Source organism: Gobio gobio, assembly GCF_949357685.1.
Source record: "Gobio gobio genome assembly, chromosome: 22".
NCBI lineage: Eukaryota > Metazoa > Chordata > Actinopteri > Cypriniformes > Gobionidae > Gobio > Gobio gobio.
Window position 1 is genome coordinate 20,017,493 of NC_137118.1, and position 26,843 is coordinate 20,044,335.

Here is a 26,843-nt window from a genome sequence, read left to right on the forward strand (position 1 = left end):
TATAGTAAAATGCATTTTTGCTTCCATTTATCTTATAAAAACAGGCTCAAATTATGTAAGCTGGTTTTCTTTTTTCATTTAACATCTTTGGAATTAATACAAAAATAACATTTTTTTAAAAAAATTGCTTTAAACACGTGTTTCAATTTTGCTACAGGGTCTTTGGACACATTTTAAACGTCAGATTGACGTTCAGATATTACGCAACGTTCACTTTTTCGCCACTAGTATATTGTTGAATGCATACTTTGACGAAAATATTTAGCCATCTATGATTGTGTGACATGAAATACAAATGAAATACAAATAAATGCACACTGCCTGCCATATCATATATCTCGGACACGTACTTCCGGTGGTGGCGGAAGTACCCGCTGCACGTCCATTAAAAGCAAAATTAATGGCTTTTGTATAAAATGCTGTCAAATTTTGAAGAACCGCGGAGAAATTAAGAGTTTGCTTTAACAAATGATGTTTGCTATCGAACAAAGAGGCAGCGAGCTGTATACGTGAGTGGACATCGGAGTTGGTTCTCCCATATGAAGGTACATGATGCTTTTGTCGGGCTCTTTGTGTTTATGCAGATTATCAGACGCATGGGCTCTGTGTCAAACCAAGTCAGCTGTCTGCAGACACAACATTTCTGGGATTTATTTTACTGTGCATTCGAATATCTGCGTTATTAACGCGACTATGATGACCAAAACGGCGGGCTGTATAGGCAGCGCGATCTGGATTCAGACAGCCGTATTGTTTTAAAACATAAACATGGACATCGATGGCTTAATGTGTCACAAAACTGACCACAACAGAGCTAATGTGGTAAACAATGCTTGTGGGCGGTGTTGTTGTTGACAGGGGTGTGTCTTCAGGTTATTTCACTAATAAAAAAGTAATTCCGTGTTTTTGTTTTGTTTTATAACATTAACCATGGCGATTCTATGGTGTTCGTAGAAGTACTTTGTAATGCCATGTACATATATTGTGGTGAATGAATATGCAAATCATTCAAAACCATCACTATACCATAATGTCACTGTACTTTATTGTAAGTGACAAGCCAATCACACACAAGTTTAGTAATCTATTGGATACAATAATGTTGATATACACAAGTGTTCGCCTGAGAAAATGCTTTTATTTAGCTTTTTTATTTAAAAAGATAGCCTACTTTATTATTAATATTATTAAATTCTGTCATTATTTACTCATCCCCATGTCGTTCCAAACCCGACTTTTGTTCATCTTCGAAACACAGATAAACATTTTAATGAAACCAGTGATTTCTGTCCCATTCCATCATAACTTTGACACTTCAAAAATACATTCCTAAAGACATCATAAAAAGGATCCATATGAATTAACTGAATATTCATCCAAGTATTCTGAGGAGACTCGATCATATTAGATGATTAACAGATTTATTCACATTTAAACATTAATCATCGCACATGCATAGAATACAAAATATAGCTATTGAAACCTATAACATTTATTTATTATATCAAAATGCTTTTAATTGGCTGCTTAGAAATCTGACCCTTTTTTTACACCATATTATAAAAGTATTTTTTTTTACAACAACCTTTTTATGTTGACTTTTGTTTGTCTAAAAATAATTCATTTGATCAAGCTATACCATAATGTCACAGTACTTCATTGTAAGTGGCTAGCCGATTAAACATTTATTTTAGTATGACAAGTTGACAACTAATCATATTATCAGCCTAACAATTTAAGATTAAAGTGAAAAGATGAATTACATTTTTTTTTACATGAATATGTTAGTATTTGATATGTCACCCTTTGGCTTTAAAGCCAGCATGACATGAAGATTCACTCTATTACTATTTTCTAAATGCATCTTAATGATCTTATTGTGAACATCATGAAAGTAAAATGTGCTGCAGCTGCCATTTCATGTTGACTTTAAGTTGATCATATGAATTTTATGACGTGACACCATAATATCACAGTACTTTATTGTACGGGACTAGCTGATCACACTAGTAAAGTGTGTAATTTACTGGATAAAAATAATGTTGATATACAGACACATGTGTTCATGCTTCTATTTTCTTATTTATTATATTCTATTTTTTGACATGACAACTAGACAAATTTTAATATGAATATCTTATAGAGTGCAACATTCGGGTTCCAGAAGTCCATTCTTTTTCTCCATAGGGAATTGAGTTTTAATGATAACTTATAAACCTTTAAAGACAGACCTACTGTGAGCTATGAGGTTGTTAATCGATGGTATTTGCTTCTATTGAAGTCGTCAGCCTGCATTATTTCAACTTAGTTTTAAAATAATCATGTATAACAGCGGAATTCCTGGTGAAAAACTACATTAACCATGATGCTGCACAGAAAATTCCACCAATCAAAGTCTAAATAAGCAAAACACGGCAAAAGATCTCTTTAGCCCCGCCCACTCCCATGAAGCAATGCGGATGACGATCCTTCCTACACTCAAAATATTTAAATATTTCAATACATATTGCATATTTTGCAATTAACTATATTGTTATATGAGCAATATCACACAAGTAGCCTGCGATATAGATGTATATCAGCACGGATGTGATTTGGCCGTAGGCGGCCTGAGTGCCATATCGCTAGGCTACAAGTGTGATATTGCGTTTATACAACAGTTCGATGGCACAAGCAAGTAAATGCATAAGAAACAACAACAGAGTGTCTTTAAAACCCCTCTTTTGTGCAGAACTACTTCCTTCCGCCACAGATTCAAATCTTAAGTTGACAGTTTAACAGTTGAGCCCAATGTCTATTATAATATACCCATTTTAAAAAATCAGTTTTGAGCGGCTGCTGATGGCCTGGAGCTCATATCTGCGAAAGCATTTTACAAATTGTAAAATGGGCACTATGTTTATATGAGTCACATTTTTGAGATGTAAATAACTACATTCTCGCCTAAAAAACTATTTAAACTACATTGAAGTTAACTGACACAACAACAGTAGTAGCCTATTTGTTAAAAATATGGTTGGTTTGCTCGACCGCCATGACAAGTCGCCGCAAGTGGAGTGATACAAGTTCCAGTGCTGATACTGGGGGAATATCGCATGGCTGGAAAAGACTCTCAGCCAATCAGATTCCAGAACCTTAACTGCTGTATAAATATATATGTCATTAACATTTTTAAATGCGTAGTTTTATATTTCTCCATCGTTTTCAATTCGATGCTGTTCGCAATGCTTAATTGGATTGTAGTTCTTTCCCTCACTAAAGCTACCCAGTCTTGTACCTTTGTCATTTTGTCTGATTTTCGCTTCAAATCAAAGTTTGGAAAATGTAGGATGACTTCATGGCAAATGAAGACTTTTTTGAAATCCCTATGGGAGAAATTAATGGAAAAAATAATTTCAGAAACAGCGCTGCTAAAAAAAAGTGGGTGGGCACTGTTGCACTCTATTTGATATGTTACACTTTTGTGTAAGTCGGCATTAAATTAAAATTCACCCTATTTTCTAAATGTATCTTATAATGATTTTATGGAAGTAAAATGAGTTGCAACTGCCTTTTTTGTTGACTTTAAGTTTATCACATGTTTATCATCCCAAGGGGAGGAGGCTCAACATGGAGGACTGCTTGCACACTTCCTCCGACAACCTCGCTAAACTGGTGAAATGGGCCCACAGTCATGGAACGATCTGCACCTTAATCCCCAACCTAAAACACATGCTCAACGAGGGCTCTCACGGCACCCTCACGGCCCTGTGGGGCTGCAGCGCCGGTCACGCCTACCACTGGCCACTCAATACCACCTGCAAAACGGGAAACAAGGAACGGATGTGCTATCAAGAAAGCCGAAGCATCAACACGGACAGTATGATTCAGGCAGCTGCCGTCATGCAAAACACCTCGGCAGAACGCTTCCTCGGCAATGCCGGAAAAAACAAGGGCGGTTCCAGCCAAGGCGATTCCAGTCAGATCCACGACTCTTGCGACATCTCCAACTGCAGCGAACCTTCCGAGATGGACGACAACGGCGAGGAGTACAATAGCAACCTGTACGACATCGTCTGCGAGTCGTCGGCCACCGATGAAGATGGCGACTCAGAGTTCAACCACACCTCCGTCACACACAGGAAAAGAGCCGGCAAAGGACCAGGACCTGAGGACAGCACTGACCCGGCGTTGAAGAAAATCAAACAAGAGAGGGGTGAAGACTATTACAGTGTGGCCAACCCACAGATGCCTAGCAGCTCGGAGGGGAACCGCTCTACTGGCGGCGTTACGCAGTCGCCCAAGCCAATCCTCCAGAACAGACCGTCATCTAGTTCTTCAATGTCCCAGAAGCTTTCCTCGGTAGACGGCGATTCCATGGCGGTGTCCTCGTCGCCGTTGGACAACTCCCCGTCATCCATGATCAAACCCTTGCGTGCGCCTTTCCACGTCACTCAGAACAAAATGCACATGAACTCGAACCCAGCATGCAGTCAAAGTTTGGCAGCCGTACCCCATTCTGGAAGGATTGACGCTATGGGGGTTCTACACCGGGACGAATATCCCAGGTCTTCTTTGTCTTACGGAGAGGCGTCGATTGGTGTAAACCCTGAAATGGATCTTCTAGCAACGCAGGCACTTAGTACAGAAGTTAGAGCAGACAACACAGGTAAAGACCCTTATCTACAAGAAATGTCTTTTAAGTTTGTGATGAGAGATGGTTGAGAATGTTGTTGTCACACTTAATGTCTGAATGTCATTGCATTAGATAACGCAACATCATACGCAAGCAACATCTGCAAACAAATCCAGCAAAAGCTTTTCTCAGAACGTCCCTTTTTTGAGCCATCCTCGTGGTTGCTTTTAAAAAGCACCTATTATGTTTGTTTACATGTGTGTTCAACTTTCTTTAGAATCAGAATCAGTATCAGTGTGTAATGTTGCTGGTAGCTCTTTATTTTACAGTCATGTTCCCCATGTACATACTATGTACTTATTATAGTTATTACAATAACTGGGTAATAACTAGGTACTAACACTGAACCAACCCCTAAACCTAACCTTAACCCATGTAGTTACCTTATATTACCAGTACTTTCTTAGGTAAGTACACTGTAAGTGCATGTACTGTAAAATAAAGTGCAACCTTGTGGCTGTTTGAACATGAAAAAGGTCAGCACAAAGTCACTCCATAGCAAGCTATTCTCTATATCAGTGCGCACCGTTTCTGAACTCACTGAAATGACAATAAACAATATTTCAATATTAGCTCACAGTAGGTCACAATATATTCCCATTTAAATAATTCATAAGACATAAGAAAAATATAGGGGTGAGGCCTGGTTGAGTTAGTTAGTAGTGTGTTGAAACTGAAGGCTATGATAAGGGGCTGAGATTTTCCAAACAGGCTCGAAGCAACTGACCAATCATAACGCACTGATCCAGCAGACTAATCAGAGCACATTGTCCTTTTCAGAAGGAGGGGTTTCATAGAGGCAGGAACTAAACAGAGCGTTACTGACAGACTGGGAAGACAGGTGCTGCAACAATGCCAAATATGTGAAAATTGATTCTAGTAGAGCCCAAAAACTAAGTCAATACTGTAAAAGGGCATAATATGGCCTCTTTAAATAACTGGTGATTTTTAGTAGTTGTCTGTTGCTGGGTCAGTTACATGACTATTAATTTAATCAAAACAAGTATTCGTTATAAATGCAATTCATATATACAAGAATACACCTCCTAGGTGTGTTTTTAATTTCTGAATTAAAATTCATTTTGATATGAATAAAAGCATATGAAAGGGGCCTAAAGTAAAAAAAATGCCACTGTGATACAACTGTCCTAATAAAGGACAAAAGCCTCTTTAAAAGAATGCAATTCTTAATACAACCGTAAAAGATTATGTCGAACTACTTATTATTTCTTAGAATTTTTTTTTTTAATAATACTGCTACACTTAAAGGAACACTCATTTTACAAGTCCCCTAGAGTTAAATAGTTTTTTAATCCATTCAGCCGATCTTTGTATCTGGCGGTAGCACTTTTAGCATAGCTTAGCATACATCATTGATTCTAAACCATAGACTGTAAAAAAATAGTTCTAAACAGTCCATTAGCATCTCATTCAAAAAATGACCAAAGACACTTTCAATATTTTTTCCTATTTAAAACTTGACTCTTCTACAGTTACATCGTGTGCTAAGACAAACTGAAAATGAAAAGTTGCGATTTTCTACACCTATATGGCTAGGAACTACGTTCTCATTCCTGCGTAATAATGCAGCCATGGTACTGCTGTGAAGATCCGCAACTATTACGCAGGAATGAGAAAGTAGTTCCTAGCCATATAGGTGTAGAAAATCGCAACTTTTCATTTTCAGTTTATCTTAGCACACGATGTAACTGTAGAAGAGTCAAGTTTTAAATAGGAAAAATATTGAAAGTGTCTTTGGTCATTTTTTGAATGAGAGGCTAATAGACTGATTAGAATCAATGATGTATGCTAAGCTATGCTAAAAGTGCTACTGCCAGATACAAAGTTCGGCAGAATGGATTCAAAAACGGTAAAACTCAACTATTTAACTCTAGGGGACTTGTAAAATGAGCCTATTTTCAAAAAAAGTGGAGTGTTCCTTTAATATTTGAAAAACGTCTCTCCACACTAACAAAACATTATCAACAAAACTGTTATTTTAGTATTATTTATATACTAGTATAGTATTTATTAGCTTTTATTTCCATAATTTCAGTTTCAAATTATGTTTAAATGTTTAGTAATTGTGCTTTTGTCATTTTATTTGCTTCGTTTTTTTTTCTATTTAGCTTTATTTTAGTTTGAGTCATTTTAGTACTTCAACTTATATTTATTTTATTTTAATTAGTTTTTTAAAAGTTTGTATTTGTTTTATGTATTTTTTCAACTTTATATCAATCAACAACAATGATTTTAAAGGGTTAGTTCACCCAAAAATGACAATTCTGTCATTAATTACTCACCATCATGTCTTTCCAAATGTTATGTCGTCCTCCTTGACACGCAGTTATGAAGGTCTATGATATAATTTCCTATTTTATGTTTTTCTGTATGATGGTACACCTCAACTTTGCAGCAGTGTTGTTATTGTTAACTAAAACTGTTAAAGGGTTAGATCACCCAAAAATGAAAATGATGTCATTAATTACTCACCCTCATGCCGTTCCAAACCCGTAAGACCTTTGTTCATCGTTGTAACACAAATGAAGATATTTTTGATGAAGTCCATGAGCTCTCAGATCCCTTCATAGACAGCAATTTATTTACCACTTTCAAGGCCCAGAAAGTTAGTAAAAACATTGTTAAAATAGTCCATGTGACTCCAGTGGTTCAACCTTAATTTTATGAAGCGACGAGAATACTTTTTGTGCGCAAAAAACAAACAAAAATAATAACTTCAACAATTATTTCTCGTCACTCTCCTACCAGTTTATGTTGTAAATACAGTGCATCGCTTCCGAGTTCTACATCAGAACGGCGGCTCACCATTGGGCGACGCATGTGTGTAATGCTGAGTCTGACGCAGGAGCTAGCCAATGGTGAGCCGCCATTTTTTACTACCTTTTTGGGCCTTGAAAGTGGTAATTAAATTGCTGTCTATGGAGGGGTTTCATCAAAAATATCTTAATTTTTTTCCCGAAGATGAACGAAGGTCTTACGGGTTTGGAACGACATGAGGGTGAGTAATTATAATTAATAACAGAATTTTTATTTTTGGGTAAACTAACCCTTTAATAGTTTTAGTTAAACAATGACAACTGCACTGCTGCAGAGTCACAAGGTTACCAACATACAGAAAAACATAAAATAGGATATTATAGACCCCTGCAGACCTTCAATAACTGTGTGCCAAGGACAGTAAATTTCCTAAAATGTCAGATTATTTGACATTTTTATGACATGGCAAGGTTAGTTGATAAATGACTCTTGGATTTACATTTTGTTATCTAAAGCAATGGCATACAATACTTGTACAGTGTTTGAATCCATTGTATTATTATGAGTGTCTGTTGAACCTTTGTGTGCTTGAAATGAACATAAAACCACTTAATGATCTCATAGTGAACATGCGGGTGCTATAAATGATAGTAAAAAGTGAAATTGCAATATTGCTCAATAGATCAGAGCTTCAGAAGCAAAGCAAAACCGGCACCTCTTCAAGTGTACATTCAGTTTGCTTTGAACATTGCTTAATGCAAATTGAATGGTTCTGCATAATTATTTAATCAGGCAAGCCACTTTTGTGCCCTAACCGCAACCACACACCCAGTGAAAAACAGAAGCGTCTTAAATAGCCTGAACAAAAATCCATACTTATAATGTACTTGCATAGAAATCCCAAACAAACACAAAAGGTTAGTATATTCTAAATGTATTTCTGTGAGTGCTGTGCGTGTGATATTTGTGAGCGAGCCTGTGGGTGGAGTGCTGGCTTATATTGATCTTCTTAATTACATTTATGACGTTGTCTCAGTCAAGGCCATAAATTAGATTTATCACACCGCAGAAGTGTAACCCAACACTACACAATGGACATGATGAAACACTGGGTGTTGCTTAAACCCTAGATGCAATTCAAGTATGGCCAAAAAGAAAAATGCTGTGTTCAAGGAATGATATGGGCTAGGGGTGAAAAAAAACTGCCTGCATATTTTCTTTAAAAAGGAAAGATTGACTAAGGTGTCATTCATACAGAGCACATTTTTCCATTCCACTGCTAATTTTCCTTTGTTTTTCAATGTAAACAAAAGCTAGATGGACGTGTTCAACTGTTACACTCGCATCTTTTCGTATGACGCAGCGTTCTAAAAATGCGGCGCTCAAGTTAAAAGAAGTGCAACTTTTTCGCGATTTTTTTTTTTCTTCTTAACACTGACCTGTGTCTTGCCTTTTTAACCGCAAAAACACATTCTGTGTGAACCGGCCCTAAGGAAACAAACATTTTTATGTTTTACACTTAATTTTTTAATTCATAGGAATGGTACAAAACTTAATAAAGGTTTTGGCAATAGCTATGTGAACACACAAAAAGTCATGGACATGATTCAAAAAGGGTTCAATGGTCCTGAAAAAAATACACTTGTACTCCTTGCGGTTAAAAAATTAATGCATTGGAAATCAATGGAAGACAAATTTGATCTAGTGGAAATGTTTGGTACTGCGCCCAAACAAAATATTACTGAAAGCAAATTTTTTGAGATATCAACCTCAAATTTGGAGCACAACTTGTTTAGATGTATGGCTTTGATTGTCTCACAGTTTTAGAATAAAATATGCTTGGGAAAATATATATTTCATAAAATTGAAAATATTTTTCATAACAATAAACTTAAACTTCTATCATTTTAAGTCCGCTTTTTCCCCCCTATATAATAATCTGTCATGTGTCGTCATTAAAAAGAGAACAAACTTCAGTATGTGCTCCAAAGCATTCAAGATTTATGACAGTTAAGTTGGAAATATTATTTTCAGGTCTATGCTCAAAAGGTGAATAAATGGATTGTTACTACTGCATAAATATAATTAGGGAAACCCTTTATTTTATGGTGACGTAGTTACACATTACTACATGTACTTACTATAGTAATAATAGTAAATGATGCATAATTACATGTATTTTGTGATCTATTCATAACTAAGTTCTGGTTCATAAAGTTTGAAATACCTTTTCAGCGATATACTGTTAACGAATATGCTGATGTCGTCCACACTGATTGTTTAATTGAATGTAAATATGTGCTGCGCGCTTTCCTCTCAATAACAAAGGAAACATACAACAGAAAATAACGGTGGTGACGGGCGTAGCAAGCTTTTCAAAAGTGCGGGTGATGATTTGGTTTGCTTGTTAACAATAAAAACGATGAATACAATGACAGAAGGGTACAAAAAGTATAATATACAAGATATAATAAGCTTTCCATTTAAATGAGTGATACAAGAAAAGTATAAAAACTCCCTCTGAACACAGAAATTTTCTGTTGTGAAAATACACAACAGTAGACTTGCTAAAGAATCAGAATCAGAAATACTTTAATAATCCCAGGGGGAAATTATTTTTGTTACAAACTCCAGATATACAAACAACATATATTAAGAACAAAATATATATATATAACTATATAAATTAGGGCTGGGTATCGATTTAGATGTTCCAATTCAATTCCGATTCGATTTTGATTCTCGATTCAACTCAATGAATATAGATTTAATACAAATACTATAGGTATTTATAAAAAAAGAACAGTGAACATAAGTTTACAAGTGGGTAATTAAAAAGAAATGAAGAGCCACAAACATGTAGGTCTATATTAAACTCTTTTTTTTTTTTTTTTTTTTGGTACACTCGGGTACATTAAAACAGAATCCATCTCTATATTTCAAATGCATACAATTGTTAAATACAATACAATTTTTATTAAAAAAAATGTGTCTGTGAAGTATTTTATACAATTGGATGATTTTCAGCAATTTTCAGTACACGACAAGCTTTTCTTACGATTTTGCCTATAACCATATCCATAAGTTCCCGCCTCCTCGGCCCGAGCTGACCGATAAATCTAACACACCAAGAGAGGCGGGACTTAAGGCAGAACAGCCAATCATCAGCCGGTCACACTCAAAGCCGGTGTCATGTTTGAGAGGGTGGGGAGAGGAGGCAGCCGCAGCGAGCACAGACACAGAGCGGCCAGAGAAACGGAGAAGCGACTGCTGTAAGGCGCTTGTGCAAAACTGCGGAAAAACTGCAGAAAAAGTGCAGGTGTTGAACCCTCTCACCGGGAAAAGTGTGGGCCCCACGGGTGCGCCCCTGGGTGGTGAGAAAACAGCAGTTAAGAAAGCATCTGAAATTCTAGAAAGTGTGACTAAGGTGTCATTCATACAGAACACGTTTTTCCATTCCACTGCGCTAATTTTCCATTGTTTTTCAATGTAAACAAAAGCTAGATGGACGTGTTCAACTGTTATGCTCGCATCTTTTGCAGTGTCTTTTGCATGACGCAGCATTCTAAAAATGCGGCACGCAAGTTAAAAGAAGTTAAATAAATAAAAAAAACGCATTTCAATAGTTTTTTTTCTTAACACTGACCCGTGTCTTGCATTTTTAACCGCAAAAATGCATTCTGTGTTACACTTGTACTCCTCGTGGTTAAAAATTACTGCATTGGAAATTAATGGAAGACAAATTTTATCTAGTGGAAATGTTTGGTACTGCGCCCAGACAAAATGAAAGCTTGAAAATGAAATTGAGCTATCAACCTGAAATTTGGAACACAACTTGTTTAGATTTACATTCAATTAAACGCGGCTCTCGTCAATATGGACGGCATCAGGATATTCGTTAACAGTATATCGCTGCAAAGGTATTTCAAACTAATGAAATATATACGCAACACAGGACCAAAGACAGGTAAACAAACCAAAAACGGGACATATCACAAGATGCGACCCTAAAAAGGACAGAATGCTCAAGCATACCTTTTTTTTCTCATCGTATTTGCAATGTTGTCCATCACAGTTCAGTAAAGGCATCAGAACCACGTCTCCTTGCAGATCTTCATTTGTGTGTGTGACGTAGGGATTCCTGCCGCTGTTTTGACTCCTTTACACATATTATAAGCTTTATAAGTTCTCAGCTGTTCAAAATACCATCATATGTAAGCTACGCTCATACAACAAGTGCTTTTAGCCCAGAACACAGCATTGTTTTGGATGTTCGGTATTAAGTTCCGTCGTGAAATATACTCTTTATTATTTTTTAAAATCCAGAACAAACAAACCAAGAGAACCAAACTACAAGTGTGAACAAACCCTGTGTTCATTAAACGTAATTATTTTTTGAGCTTGGGGCCAGTGCCCCTAAATAACAAGAAGTCATGAGCAATAATTGCGATGCAGTTTCTTTTTGTCATTTCATCTTTATAAACAATACTCTATATTGTTTTTCAATGTCTGAGTTTTTAAAATTCTAGATTGGTGCTTCATTCTGAGTACATTTTAAGATAAAATCCCATTTTCGGGGAAGTGGGTATCTCTCGGCATTATGAATGGATTCAATATCACACAGGCAGTTGTTTGGTCTTAGTAAGATAGTTAATGAGATCGCGTCCTCTCCCATTCTGCAATAAGGCATTAAGCTGTTTTCCCAAGAGACTCTGGGGATATTTGACATTTCAGTCAAGATGGAAATGGATGATGCTGTTATTTCTTTAACTCCAAATAAACCGAACGAAAATAACAGGTGAGTTTTCTTGACACTTTCTCTCTTTACTGAGAGAAAAAATGGATGTCAGTAGATTTAATGTTGTTAAAGTGTGATTATGAGTATGTGTTTTATCATAAGCATGCATTAAAAAATGCTTAAAAGATAATATTCATATCTCTTGTTTGTGGACAAACTATAATTTTATTCTGTTTACAGGTTCACACGAGAAGATGGATTATGCTGTGATTTTGAAAGCCCTCCATGGTTAGTTTTTTGTGCAAGAACTTGTTACGATCCAAACGTATTGCTGTTTTATATTATATAACTATATTATATATTATACTTTATTAATGGGTAAATCCCATGAAACCCGTCAATAACATATCCAGCTCATATTTACCCCAAATTAAAACAAATACGAAATTGTATTTCGCATAAACTTTTTTAAGAACCTCAATGATTTTTTGTGGCAATGTGACATTTTCATGAGAAGTAAACACATTTCCTCCAACATACTTATTAAAGTGTAACAATAAATCCCATTCTCAGTAAAAAATAAATGTTTTAATATCACACAAGATTTATATTATAAAATAAAAATAAATTATTATAAAAAATATAATAAGTGTGTTGTACTGGATTTGAATTTTTACTGATAAAAAAAAAAAACTCATTATATTACCAAAATAAAATAGTTTTACTTTAATTCAGTAAAACATTACTGTTATAGTAATGAGATTTCTTTCTTTTTTTTGAGAATTGTTAGAAAAAAGATCTGAGAATATGGGAGGAACACGTGCTTATTTTTCCTGAAATTAATGTCACAATGCAAACAGTCTTGGTTCTTTTGAGCGCAATCTATACATTTCCTATTGACAGGTTTTGTGAGATTCACTCTACAATAGTAGAATTTTCCCTCTGTATTTATTTTTATAATGATGAATTTGCATGAGGCAAATGAATTTGGAGGAAACTTTGCATCATGGCAAATAAAATAAAATTTCTCTGATGAAAATGCCTTTATTGTCTGTGGACTTGCCAATTGTATGAACTGTGATGTTGTGTGGGAAAAGCGTTTGGTTTGAAGTGTTGTGTGTTGTGGTTCTGCCCGCTGATTGCAATAGAATGATCGCGAGGGAAGTTCGTCCGCTTCTTAAATGCTTATTTGATGTATTACAGAGCATCTGGTTCCTGCTGCACACAGTTCAGAAGAGCAGTTCTGCCCATCAGATCTCAGTCCAAACAGTGAGAGGTATTTTGAAGAGAGAAAACACCTGGAAGAGTTTATAACAAGCATAGGTGAGCTAGCAGTCCAATAAAAAATGCATAGTAGCAAATTCAACCTCATCTATGTCAGTTGAATGTAATTGTGATTGATTGGACCATCAGTTATGTCAACAGGTAAATTTTTTTAATGTATTGCAGATACTATAACCCTACAAAACCTGCAGACAGTCATTGATCGGATCCTCGTCTTTCACGAGCGAACGCAGATGCCTCTGTCTAGTCCGGCCAGACTGGGAGAGCAGGAGTTGTTTCCAGGAAGCGGACTTTACCTGCCACACTACAAACTAGCGTCCATGCTGCAGGAGTCACGGCAGGACAGCATGAGACTCTTCCACCTGCTGTTCGAGCACTTCTTCAGCGAGGAGGATCTTAACGGGGCGGTCGCTTTTGGGAAGAGGGGAAAAGTACCTGATGGCAAAAAGATCCTGGACAGAAGAAGAGTGGATGGGATTATGTGTGAGTATTTGAAATTGGACGGCCCACTCTTACTGATGATTTTTGTTTTTAAAAATAAAGTTAATCAAAAAAGACATTTACATTACAATTTTTTTTTTTTTTTTTACTTTATATTCATTAAAGAATCCAAGTTTTTAAAAATTAAAAGCACACTTTTTTTCAACATTGATAATAAGAATAAATGTTTAATCAAATCAGCATATCAGAATGATTTCTGAAGGATCATGTGACACTGAAGACTGGAGTAATGATACTGAAAATTCAGCTTTGATCACAGGAATAAATTACATTTTATAATATGTTCAAATAGAAAACAGTTATTTTAAATTGTAAAAATATTTCACAATATTGCTTTTATCTCTGTATCTTTTACTGTAGTTTTGATCAAATCAATGCAGACTTATCCCAAACTATATATATGTATGCCTGTGCACTCTGAATGGCTTATGAAAGAAAAAAATCTTAATTTAAATTTTTTTTTTAAAACAAATAATCAAGGATGTTCTACACTGTTTTCCCATAAACAATGTATTACAATGAATGACAATTAAATTACACTGATATAACGATGCACAATAGCTATAAACAGTAATATTTACATAATTATATTTTTATTTTTCATCAAATAATACATGTGAAATGCCACATGGCATTGATATTTTTGAGTGGTGATGCAAACAAATAATTTCACCACGAGTGAAGATTTTTAATAATTTCATTGAAAGACTGATTAAATTTTAATAAAAAAATGTTGCTACTGAAATTTAAATCTGACATTATTAAAACTATTTAAAATAACATTACTTTGATTTTAATAAAAAGTGCATACTTTATATTGGAACTTTATATTGTGACTATTGTTCGTCTCAGAGCCTTCATTTTTTTTCTAATTTCCTAAAACATAAAATGTTTTTTATTAAAAAAAGAATTTCTTTTTTTTTCTCTTGTAGCATATGTTCTGCGTTGTTCTACTATAGACGGATGGACACCTGTGGAATCATCTAAACTGAAGAAGGCCTGTATTAATAAATGCAGGCTTCGAATCGGTCAGAAAAAGAAGCAAGAATCTTCTCAAGAGTCCTTTATTTTTTGTGACGAACAATCATCGGGCAAAAATGACCCTACTTATATCTAATTGCTGATCCCCAAAAATGTCCATTCGCAGGCAAATGCTATTATACCGTTGAAAGGAAACACTGTTTTGCCCAGTGATTGAATGGAAGCTGCCGATCGGTGTCTTGGACATGAACGATTCAGTTTGGAATCGTTACAAGCTGATTCAGTTCAGCTACAGCACTAAAAGATGAAAGATTCACGGTCAGACAAATGAACTATTTCCATTTCTTTCGTTTCAACAAAACCAACATTATCTATACTGTGATAGTTACTGACTATTGACTCGTTTAGTCAACAACACAAACCTGTTTATAATAACTTTAGAATAGTCTAGTGCTTATTCATGTTAGTCATGTAGCATTGTAACAATCAAAACAAGATATTTTGAGTTTTGTCAAACCGTTTGGATGGTTTTTACTCGTACCCAATATTTTTCAATATACAAATGTGAAATATCACCTTATCAGAACCAGCTTAAACTTTATTTAATTGCCTTTTTTTCTTCCTTTTCCCTCTGATTCATCAACCAACATCCCACTAAATTGATGATAGCCTCATTACATGCTTGTGCATGACTGACAGGAAACTCATTTAATACCATCCCACAAAGTTTTATTACTCCATATGTTTCGTACATTTGTAATTTTTTATCTAGGTCACTGCCTATCCACCTTATTTTGCTGTTTTCTGTGAATGTGTGAGACTTCCGATTCATTAGCTGCTATAGATAAAGAACTAGAAGAATAACAAAGTGCAGTAAATGGTCAAACTATTTGCGCCACAAACCAGAGTGCTCATAATTGCGACAATACATTAAAGGGGCTATATGAAAGAATTTAGGTATTTATCACTTTTTTTGTGACAGCTTGTAACGAAATTTAAAAAACAAGACCTTCCCTGACTTCCTGAAAGCGTGTGACATTTACTTGCACTCCCGAGAGCCTCTCTTCCGTTCTATAACACATGAAAATAATGTTTACGTTCAGGATAATGCCGAAAGAGCTATTCTGTACAGAAATGTCAATGTGTCATGCAAAGAAAAGGGTTTAATGAGGTTTAATAGGGCCCTATTTTAACGATCTGAGTGCATGGTCTGAAGCGCAGGTGCACTTAGGGCATGTCTGAATCCACTTTTGCTAGTTTAACAATGGAAAAAAAAAAAACGGCGCGCCAGGCACATAGTCCAAAAGGTTGTACCTAGTCTCTTAATGAGTCATGGGTGTTTTTTGGGCGTAACGTGCAGTAAACCAATCAGAGTCTCATCTCCCATTCCCTTTAAAAGCCAGTTACGCTTGCACCATGGCGGATTTGCTATTTACATGGCAGAATTTGAGAGCGGAAAGACTGAACGCTTCTCCAGAGAGGAATCCTTATTTTTAATATTTAAAAATGTTTGTGTGCTGTGTGTGTAATAAGCAGAGTGTATGTGCGTTGTGCACATGCCTATAGGCGCATATTACTAACGCGCCCTTTAAATAACACAAAAAATACTGCGCTATTGACTTTAGACCAGGTTTCTGTTGGTCAATGGTGCAGTCGTTTTCAGTTACCTCAAAATAGCGACGCACCAAGAATGCACCATGGGTGAACAGATGGAAGCGAGTGCATTTGCTTTTTTAACAATGTGGTGCTGGATGTGAAAATGATAACTGCCGGGCTGAAAATACTTGCGTTGTGCCTGGCGTTAATAACAAGGGTTTCTGAATTGTAAATATAGCCCCTTTAAAATAATATGGTAAGTAACACCAATTTGCAATATCAAGCAGCATAACAAGCTGTTTTGTACAGCTAAAAATATCTTGACGCTGATGAGCCCGGAAGTCTCAACACATTCAATTCACAAATGGACGCGGCCACCATTACGTCAAAGATAAGGTGGATAGGCCACTTCGCATATAACGGTATATAAAATGACTGCCAGAAATGTGAGATTTGTTTATTCAGTATAAACAACCAGACAATTAACAATTTCTGTGTTAAAGATATTCCCAAACATTTCTTACTGTCTGTGAGGTGCTGAAATGAGTCTATAGTGAAAAGGTCACTCAAGGGCTCACAAACTTCTGATATATGTTGACATTCTTTGGATGTAAAGCAGCTTAGTAAAGCAGGCTTTAAAACATTGAATGGCTCAGTAAGGTCGATCACCTTTCACAACCAAGTATTACGTTTCTTATGAACTTTAGTAGGTATATCCCATTGTCCACAAATGTTCAGTATAAAAGAAAAAACATTTCAATCCTTTCATAACGGTTAGGAAGTCTTCATCTGGCCAGTTTCAAAAGTGTTTTGTTTTTGTACCTACTCGATGCTGAACTTGTCCTTATCTTAGCACTTCTACAAAGACTGACTGATGTTTATTTTCAAGTGTGTAAATACTCAATCATCCTGGTGTGTCTTAAGTGGTCTTATTTGTCATTTTATTATGCGTTACAATAAAATCAATGACCAAATGTTGTCTGTGATCCATTTTTGCGTATGACTAAATTGCTGTAATTAAGCTGGTTTTCTTCTTTCTTATTAATTCAGTGTATTTTATTTCTTAATTTTGTTTTTGACAGTCTGCATCTGGTTTGCTGGCATTCATTTGAGGTGGTGCGGTCAATTTAGTTTTTTCCTCTTAGAAATTATGTTGGTTTTTTTTGTTATCGCATAATATATTTGAGGAGGTCATGATAGAAGTAGCATAAAAAAGCCTACTAAAAGTAAAGGCATTTAAATAAGTATTATAAAGATGACTTAAATTGAAACTACCCCAAACAAAGGCAAAGAAATCTCCCCCTTAAAAAGGGTACACTGTAAAAAAAAGAAAAATATTTAAAAAGTAAGTTACCTGGTTGCCTCAAAATTGAGTTCATTGAAATAAAAAATTTGAGTTAATACAATGAACATTTGAGAATCAACATCACCCTTTATTCAAATATTATTAAACGATTTTGTAACCATATTGCATAATTGTGTGTTTTATTTGTAATAATGCAGCGAAACATGCCAAATTGTGCTATTTTCATGATTTATCACAACATTTTTTATTTATTTATGTGGTTCAGATACAATAATATTTTGAGTTTCTATTAATAAAACCAAATTCCTTCATTGTATTTTTAATTTCAATGTACTCAAAATTTTAAGGCAACCAGGTTAGTTACTTTTTTAAGTTAAACCAACAATATTTTTTAACAGTGTAGTTATCATCAAGTAACAACAAATAACAACAAAAGCAATGATAAATGGATCACATTTCAAGATATGACATGGCAATCAATCAGAATAACTTTTACTGGAAACCGTGTTGGGGGTAGCATTACAAGTAAGGTTATGTAATCAGATTACTTTTTCAAGTAATAAGTAACGCATTACTTTTACAACAAAATATCTAAGTATGAATAAGTAACGTCAAGTTGGATTACTTTCCATAAAAAGTAACTAAGTACCACAATCAGTTACTTTTTTAGGGAGTAAAGTAATATTGTAGCATTTCTTTTAAAAGTAACTTTCCCCAACACTGGAAAGAAAAGTGTTCTGAGATGTTACTATACTGAAAAGATATTTTGGACCCCTTTGTCAAGCTAAGCGATTTGCAATTGAGTTAAAAATATCCTTTTCCTTTAATCATACTAAGCATCATCTTTGTGCTGTGATAAAAACAAAAATGTTAGATTATACGCAATATAAATTTACATGATATGCCAAATGACACTGTGGTGTTAATAATAGCAAGATTTGCCTATATACAATAACTTACTGTCTGTTAAAGTGCAGAAAATCAAATGGCTAAAAAAAAAAACAATCATTATGGAAACAGCAAGATGTCACATGAAATATGACAGACATTGCAGATGGAATAAAAAACATGTCTTGCGTAAATGGCTTCAAGGTCTACCACAGATATGTAATGCAATTAATCATTTGACTAATTAATCAACATGTAATTGATTCATTTAAAATTTTGAATTGGCTGTTCACCACCAGCAACGTATATCTCTTCTGTTTTCTAATTTATATTATTGCTCTGTTTTCTATGTGAAGTATTTATTTTTCATCAGATTTCAGATGACTTCTCAGATTAGCACACACAAAAAAAAACATTTAGATATATCTTTCGGTAACACTTTATTGTAAAGTGAAGTAGTTGCATGTTACTACATGTACTTACTATAGTAATAACAGTAAATTATGCATAATTGCAAAGTGACAAACCCTAACTCTATAGTAAGTGCATGTAGTTCAGTAATATTACTCAGTACTTATTTGAGTAAGTACGATGTAACTACGTCACCTTAAAATAAAGTGTAACCTATCTTTCCCGTGGTAGTAGGAACTCCTGAGGTAAAGCTTTGTTTCTATCTCAAACAGTATCTCCAGCTGTGTATGAAATAGAGAGACTGAAAGCTCTACTACAGGCTGAGAGAAGCAAAAGTGAGTTGATGGGTGAAACCATCAGCAGCCTGAAACAAGACAAAGAGCTTCTGCAACAGGAACTCACTAAGAAGGCTGAGCTCATCTGTGACTTCCTACAAGAACAACTACGCCCAGGTGACTATTCCTTGCAATCTACAATCGTATATATTCCGTTTCTAGAGAATTACTATTTTGGATGATATGAAGGGAAGCATGGAGATCAGAAAGTAGGTTGTGACTTAGGAGGATAAGAACTGTCTTGTTTTCTCTGATTGGTAGATAAAAGAAGGACACTTCCTTCAAGTCAAATGGAGGCAGGCAGCTCGCATCAGATTATTTCCTCCATTCCTGAAGAGGGCGCTCCGTTTGACTCACCAGCCCTCTTCGACTCCTTTGAGGAAGTGGAGTTGCACCCATTGGACAGGCAAAGGGCCATCAAGATTTCATCAAAGAGAAGCAGAGATGGCGAGAACACACGTGTCCGAAGTAAGTAAATTTGAAATCTCAAGGTCCACTTTCTTGCAGTATTGCTCCAACCCTAATCAAACACACCTGAACAAGCTAATCTAGGTTTTAAGGATTACTAGGCTGCGTTTAACTCCACTTTTAGACACACTGGCAAACTTTCCTAAGCACTTCCCCTCGGGGGAATCCCTGCCACCAACAGCCCAAGCATACATGCATACATATGCCCAGTTTCTGCCGAAATTGCCCAGAACAATTTTTCCCAGGAACTTTTTCCCCCCAGACATGTTGCTGTCTGCGTTTCCATCGCGGTCTAAAGTACCCTAAAGATTAGTCCAGTGACGTAGGACTGCGCACGACTTTCCAGTTCCCGCTGGATTTCGTCCTCCGCATATAAGCTTAATAAAGCCTGAACCTCGTCGTCGTTCCATCGGTCGTATTTTTTCAACTTCATTGTTTATTGACTTATTGACGCCACAAAAGACTTGTTGTTGTTGAAATAAAATGCTGCGTGGAGTCAGCCAATCAAAATGTTGCGTGAACTCAACCAATCAGCATGTTCAGCGCACAAGTCCCACCCCCGAAAGTTCCTGAACTTTGAAAACGTACTACCTCGCGAGCAGGGAAGTTTTGAGGGGGACATTTTTACCCCAGAACTTCATTAGACAGTGGTTCCTGCGGTCAAAACACACCGAGTACCACCCCGAAGTCCCTAGTTCCGCGGCTATACATACATACAGGCCTATAGAATGGTATGTAAAACTAATTTATAAGGAAAAACACTGTAAATAATAAATCAGCTCCATAGCAGATTCCAAGTGATCAAGGGCTTAGGGTATTCCATTTAAACACATTGCAAGGGTTCCGCCAGCAGTGGGCACTCGTGCAATATAAGCAATGACGTACATCAGAGTAAACGAGACGAAGAGAAGTTAGTGAGGGAAGGGCATAAAATATAGGACATAAACGAAGCCCTAGAAAGTTATAGGCAGATGAGTTTGATCAAGGTTGGAGGTAAACTCTTCAGGAAAGTGGATCTCGGAGGCCAGAGTTGAGAACTCCTGTTCTAGGTAATTAATAACATTGGTGTAGATTTTGATTGTCATTCAAGTAACATTTTGTTTCACTAAAGAAGGATGTTACTATTTTTCAGTGAAAAACGTTGTGGGTGTGATTGCTCGATATATGGCTGCACTTCAAGAGTTTCGACGTAGTGTATCCATGAAAGTGGCTTTTGACAGAGTCGGTGTGGACCGCAATACCATTTCCAGGACAGCAGCCATTGCTGAACTCAGCTTGGCGGCCCCTGAAGTCTTCCACGCCCTGCCTCCATGGGATGAGAAGGAGGAAACGTTGGCCCACTATGCAGTCAGATGCCGACAGGCCATGGATGACAGCATCAAAGCCAAGATTAAAAGCATGAAAACAAAGGGGGAACTTCTACCAATTGTCAGCAAATAAAACGAGAAAATGACATTTACCTTATCTGATTCACAGTGGACATGGACCACTCTAAATGAACAATTTGTATTTCTCCATCACATTTTGGCCTTGTTCTTCTTTCCTTTTTGCCATGATCCATCACAAAGTGAGTGATTTATGGCAACACACTTCTTGGAAACTTTCAATCAGTTGTCGTGATTGTTCTTGGCCAATTTGGCTTTTAAATGAAATGAAATAATTGTTTTGAATGCCTTGTATCCGTATCCTTTTTCCTGACTAGTATTTACTTCAGTGTTAAACATTAGTTAAATAATGATAGTTATTATTATGCTCACTTCCATCACAAACTACAGTGCATGATTTTATTTTGTGACAGGACACCTCTTCCTCTCTGAATACCAGTGTCATGTGACAAGATTGCCAGGGTGTAGACTGTGAAAAAAGTGCTTAATGATCTTACACTGCATTGTATGAACCAGTGGGTTTAATGACTGTTATTGTGAAAAATAAATGGAAAATCACAACCTCAAACAACCTTGATGCTTGTGTATTTTGTTGGAAATATGCCATTATGTCGACAAGGGATAACTCAAAAGGCAATACATTCAATACAGAATCTGGGATTATAAATCTTTACCTAAAGATTAGACAGTACCTGAGCAGATTTTCTGTTTGCTACCAGGCAATGGACCTCATATTTCATACAGCACAAATCAAAATAAGAACAGTTCATTTAATGGATTGTACCATGAAAAACTTTGGCCCTTAAAATCCAGTGGACAAAAATCCACTGCATGGTTACCTTAGACCAGGGGTCTCCAAACTCGGTTCTGGAGGGTCATTGTCCTGCAGAGTTTAGTTCCAACCCCAATTAAACACACTAGGCCCAAGTAAGACACTGGCTGAATCCGAAATCACCCCCTAAACCCTCAATCACTATTCCCTACTTTAGTCCACTAATACAGTTCACTTGAAGGAGCGAATGAAAACAAGTGAGCGAATTCGGACAGCCGATGTGTGTTCATCGGCTGTACACTCGTTATTGTAGCGCAATGTGGGATAGAATGAGTGCACTCATTAACGTTCACTATGGTTTCGGACACCACTACAAATGGCTGTCCCTTCAAATAGTGCCCTATTTAAGGGCATAGGGGGCGTTTTCGGATTCAGCCACTGATTAGCTGGTTCAGGTGTGTTTAATTGGGGTTGGAGTTAAACTCTGCAGGACCAAGTTTGGAGACCCCTGCCTTAGACCATTACTGGTCTAACCAGTAACTCAATAGTAACTGCATGTGTATCCCTCAAAAAGAAATTTCCACTCATATCAAATATGCCATCCATTAGTCCAAGGTCCATTGGGTAATTGTTTTCAAAGCAATAAAGTTTGTGATATATGAAAACACTACCTTCTTCCCTTTCAGCAGACATGGATGAGAGAGCATATCGAGAACAGAATGAGAAGACCATTCGCAGCACCCAAACAGCTCTACGCAACTTTCGGGACTTCCTGGTTTCTAAGTATCCAAACGAGACCAGAGAGATATACTTCATCCCCTGCCAAGAGTTGGACATCTACTTGGCCTCCTTCTTTGTGGATGCTCGCCAAAGGGATGGCTCGGAGTATGAGCCCAACAGCCTGGCCAACTATCAGTGTGGCCTGGAACGCTATCTAAAGGAGCATCGCTACGCCTACAGCATTACAAGAGACCGGGAGTTCCAGAGATCCCAAGATGCCCTCAAGCAAAAGCAGTTGGAGCTCAAGTTCAAAGGGAAAGGCAACAAACCTCACAAGTCAATGAAGCTGACCCTTGCTGACGAGTTGCTCTTAAGGAAACGGGGGCTCCTAAGTCGCTTCAATCCTGAGGGTCTACTCAACCTGGTGTGGCTCAACAACACCAAGGCTTTTGGCCACTGCACAGGTTTCCATAGCTCCACACTCAAATGGGGCGATGTGCGCTTGCTCACCACAGAAACAGGACTAGAGTGTCTGGAGTGGACCTACCAGGATTTTAGTGACCCTAATGCCAGGAACAGAAGGTCCACGACTGAGTTCCGCATCTACGCTACCCCGCATGCTCCTCATACCTGCCCGGTGCAGGACTACAAGGATTTTGCTCAACGCAGACCTCAAGCAATGCTCTATGAAGATGCCCCCTTTTATCTGTCCATCAAGCCTGTGGTCAACCTGGCTGCCCTGCACTGGTACAACTGCCAAGCTCTGGGAAAGAACAAATTAGCAAAGATGGTGAAGACCATGTGTGAGAAAGGCAACATTCCAGGGAGAAAGACCAATTTCAGTGTTTACCAGAGTTGCAGCTCCTTGTCCGAAGCCCAGAGCAATCAGCTAGTCCTGATCTGCAATGACCTTAGGCAACAAGCCGCCCAGTCTGGGAGTTCCCATCCTGGCAGCACCAACTTTGTCATTGCTGGTTCTTTTGACTCTACTGACTCTGCTTAAAGCTGAGGAGTAATTTTGGAGCCACTAGTAGCACCAAATGGATCTGCTGTTTCCAAACAAGTTTCTCAAACACGTCTTCCATTTTTTTTGGACAAAGAGTTGTTCCCACTCCAAATGCACATCATTTGTTGAGTGTCAGACTGCTCAAACAAAAGAGTCTAGGTTCTTATGATTAGGAGGGTCCAGCTAGCCCCTGCTAAAAGATCTTTTCTATATGAAGTGCAATTTTTAATTTATTCATTTAAAATAAGCTGTGTATTCTGATAACTTTGTCTTTGCCAAGTGACTTTTTAAAGGGCTCTTCAAAGCCTCAAATGGACTCATATTTGCCCCCGTCTGCTGCCTTTTGAGTCACCACTCAGGATAGTTGCTTGTGAAGGTTCTTGTGGTTCCATCAGCCAGGCAGTGTTGTCAGCATGTCACAATGTAATTTTCCAGTTGCCCCAGAGTTATTAGTCACATGGCATTTGCGGCTAAGGTGATTGGATCTGGAAACAAATCGGTTTCCATAACTGAGTGCCTATGTGCAAAGATAGTGGAATTCAAGTTGCATACATCCATACTTGCGTCAGCTGAGCAACTGGCATTTGGATAATTGGGAATGCTAATGGCTATCGCTCTTTAGGTATGGCTCAAATCAACCAAGGAAGGGGCCACTGTGTTTACACGTCTACAAATGGCACATTAAGCTAGGATAGGAGAAAGTATTTTGAACACACGTCAGCTTTAAATTCAATTGTATGACTGACTTAGGCCATCTTGTTTTGTCTCAACGCTCTGTTCTATTCGGTGAGCAAAGTCTTAATTGTGGTTTCTGTCAATGTGTATGAAACTATGTATAAAATAATCAAGTTTATATTGTAACTACAGTTGTCTTTGCAAAATATTCATTATCCAGTGCAGTATTAAGTCAATTACATTACAAAGGCATTTGGATGTTTTTACTGTGTATGGCAACTATTACGCATTTGATGAAGTTAAAATGTCAGTCAAGTTATTCCGTACATGTCGTATACATATGAATGTATAGTGGAACTAATCCTGCTATCCTTCATTTATTCCAGTCTTGGAAATGTTCTGTGTTGGTGTAGCTGTTCTCTTAAATGGTAAGCACTTATCAGATGTTACATTGTTAGATACTGTTTGTGTTAGATATATTACAGATATGTGCCTGTTCAACATATGTGCCTGATATAATATTATTTATTCTTAAACATACTAACAAACCATTAGGTTATGAACAGAAATGGTTACAAATCAAGGTGTTTGAGGCATGAGAGGAATCAGCTGAGAAAAAAATATACTACCACGAATAAAGCAACCCTGTAAAAAGAGTAGTCATATTTCTTTATTACTTTTTGGTTTTTATCTCACGTCTCAGTTTATAAATCAAATTCCAATTGTTATGGAATATTGCAGTATTTATTATAAATTATTTTTTTCATGTGCCTCATAATCTTTAAATGGACATGGACAAAATGCAATGACTGAATGAACATTTTATGGTCCTGAGACTTCCACAGAAGATGTGCAATTTTTTTTTATATTTAGACCACTTCTATTATTGCCTGCTAGGTTAGAGTTCCAACCAGAATAACAAAAAGTGTTTGATTTTTTTACAGCTCCAATGATTACTCTGTACTACATGCTTGCAAATACTCACAATAAAAACTGCATTACAACTCTATTTTGCTGTATTATTGAGTTTTGCAGTTGGAATTGTGCAGTATAGTCATTAAATTGTATTGGACGGACAATTACAGTGGGATCATGTATTAAAAATGACAACACAATAATGGTTATCTTTTCTCCATTTTATGTAAAAAATAAAACCATGAAAAATGAAAGTCATCTAGTCCATGTCAGAGTAGCAAATTTGATCAAAACAGTAATACATTCCTAGCTGATGTTAATTTACTCCGGGTCGAGTCTTGGTAACACAGGCAGTATAAGGTTACCAAAGGAGGAATCCTGAGTGATGAAGAAGCCGGACGAGTGTGCATGTGCATGCTGAAACCAAACCAGAGAAAAATACTCATCTGATGGACATTATCAATAATAAACAAATACTTAAACTCTAAACATGACGCTTATGGTACCTGTAAAGCTGCTTTCTGCTGTGCTGCAATGTGCTGCTGCTCGGCCTGATCCCTGAACTCTTTATTTACGGCTGGTCTAGAGAGTGGAATGCTGGGGAAACACATTATATATTGCATATGTTATGACTTTCTGAGTATGGAAAAAAATATTGACAATCTTACAATACATATACTGACTTAACATAGGGATTCTTTAGAAAAAAAAATATAGCAAAATACAAATAGTATTTTTACAGTGATGTTTTTGAAACAGTACCTGGCTCCTGGATTATTCATAGACTGACTCTGAAGCAGGCGTCTCTTCTCCTTATCCAGCTCAGCTAGAATAGCAACCCTGTTTTTGTTTTGAAATCCTATCGAGAACACATGCACAGATATAATAGTTCATATACAGCAAGCAAGCAAATACATGTTATTTATAATAACAATATTTAAAGCCAATCTTATAAACACTGTGGGTTACTGACACAGCGTCTAATTCAAGCTTTATTTGTACATGTTTGATAGGCCTCATCGCACTGTATACCTTAACGTTGATATATTTAGGGAGTTACAATGAAAATTATTTAAACAGTATATTCATATTCATCGATCTTAATATCAGAACTGACAGTGGCAACTGGTATACAGCAATATTTACCTTGTCCGGGCGGATTTGCGGCCATTTTGCTCTAAATCTAAATATTGAACAGAAGAAACTACTTCTAAATATTTGCGTAAAAACAATAAATTGAACCTAAAACGGATGCATGGTCTCCTCTGATAAATAAAGCAACTCTCTTCTTTTCTTCGGTAAGAGTTTGTAGCGCTGCAACGGTTTTAGTGTGAACAGCGCCATCTTGAGTATTGGAGCAACTGCACGTTGGTCGGTATACATTGTAAATGCAAGCAAATATAAAGCCG

At 36.7% G+C, this 26,843-nt stretch overlaps 2 protein-coding genes across 6 annotated transcripts; one reads left to right on the forward strand and one right to left on the reverse strand.

Moving 5' to 3' along the window:
• The first annotated feature begins 348 nt into the window (after positions 1-348).
• Positions 349-25,527, forward strand: kiaa1958 (KIAA1958 ortholog). 5 transcript variants are annotated; one of them, XM_079804615.1, is made up of 8 exons: positions 358-545; positions 3,595-4,648; positions 12,432-12,479; positions 13,395-13,514; positions 13,641-13,958; positions 19,431-19,610; positions 19,755-19,961; positions 21,094-21,911. In XM_079804615.1, the coding sequence occupies exons 1-8, from the start codon at positions 540-542 to the stop codon at positions 21,399-21,401; spliced, it is 2,241 nt and encodes a 746-aa protein (XP_079660741.1). In that variant the 5' UTR covers positions 358-539; the 3' UTR covers positions 21,402-21,911. The 5 variants fall into 5 exon arrangements, with proteins under 5 accessions (XP_079660743.1, XP_079660742.1, XP_079660741.1 ...); XM_079804618.1 differs by lacking the exons at positions 19,431-19,610; positions 19,755-19,961; positions 21,094-21,911 and adding an exon at positions 14,909-17,525; XM_079804617.1 differs by lacking the exons at positions 12,432-12,479; positions 13,395-13,514; positions 13,641-13,958 and having other exon boundaries at positions 349-545; positions 21,094-21,921.
• On the reverse strand, positions 25,161-26,766 carry inip (ints3 and nabp interacting protein). The gene is made up of 4 exons (XM_079804621.1): positions 26,581-26,766; positions 26,197-26,293; positions 25,941-26,031; positions 25,161-25,851 (listed from the first exon to the last, which is right to left on the reverse strand). The coding sequence occupies exons 1-4, from the start codon at positions 26,603-26,605 to the stop codon at positions 25,756-25,758; spliced, it is 309 nt and encodes a 102-aa protein (XP_079660747.1). The 5' UTR covers positions 26,606-26,766; the 3' UTR covers positions 25,161-25,755.
• Between the last annotated feature and the right edge of the window lie 77 nt (positions 26,767-26,843).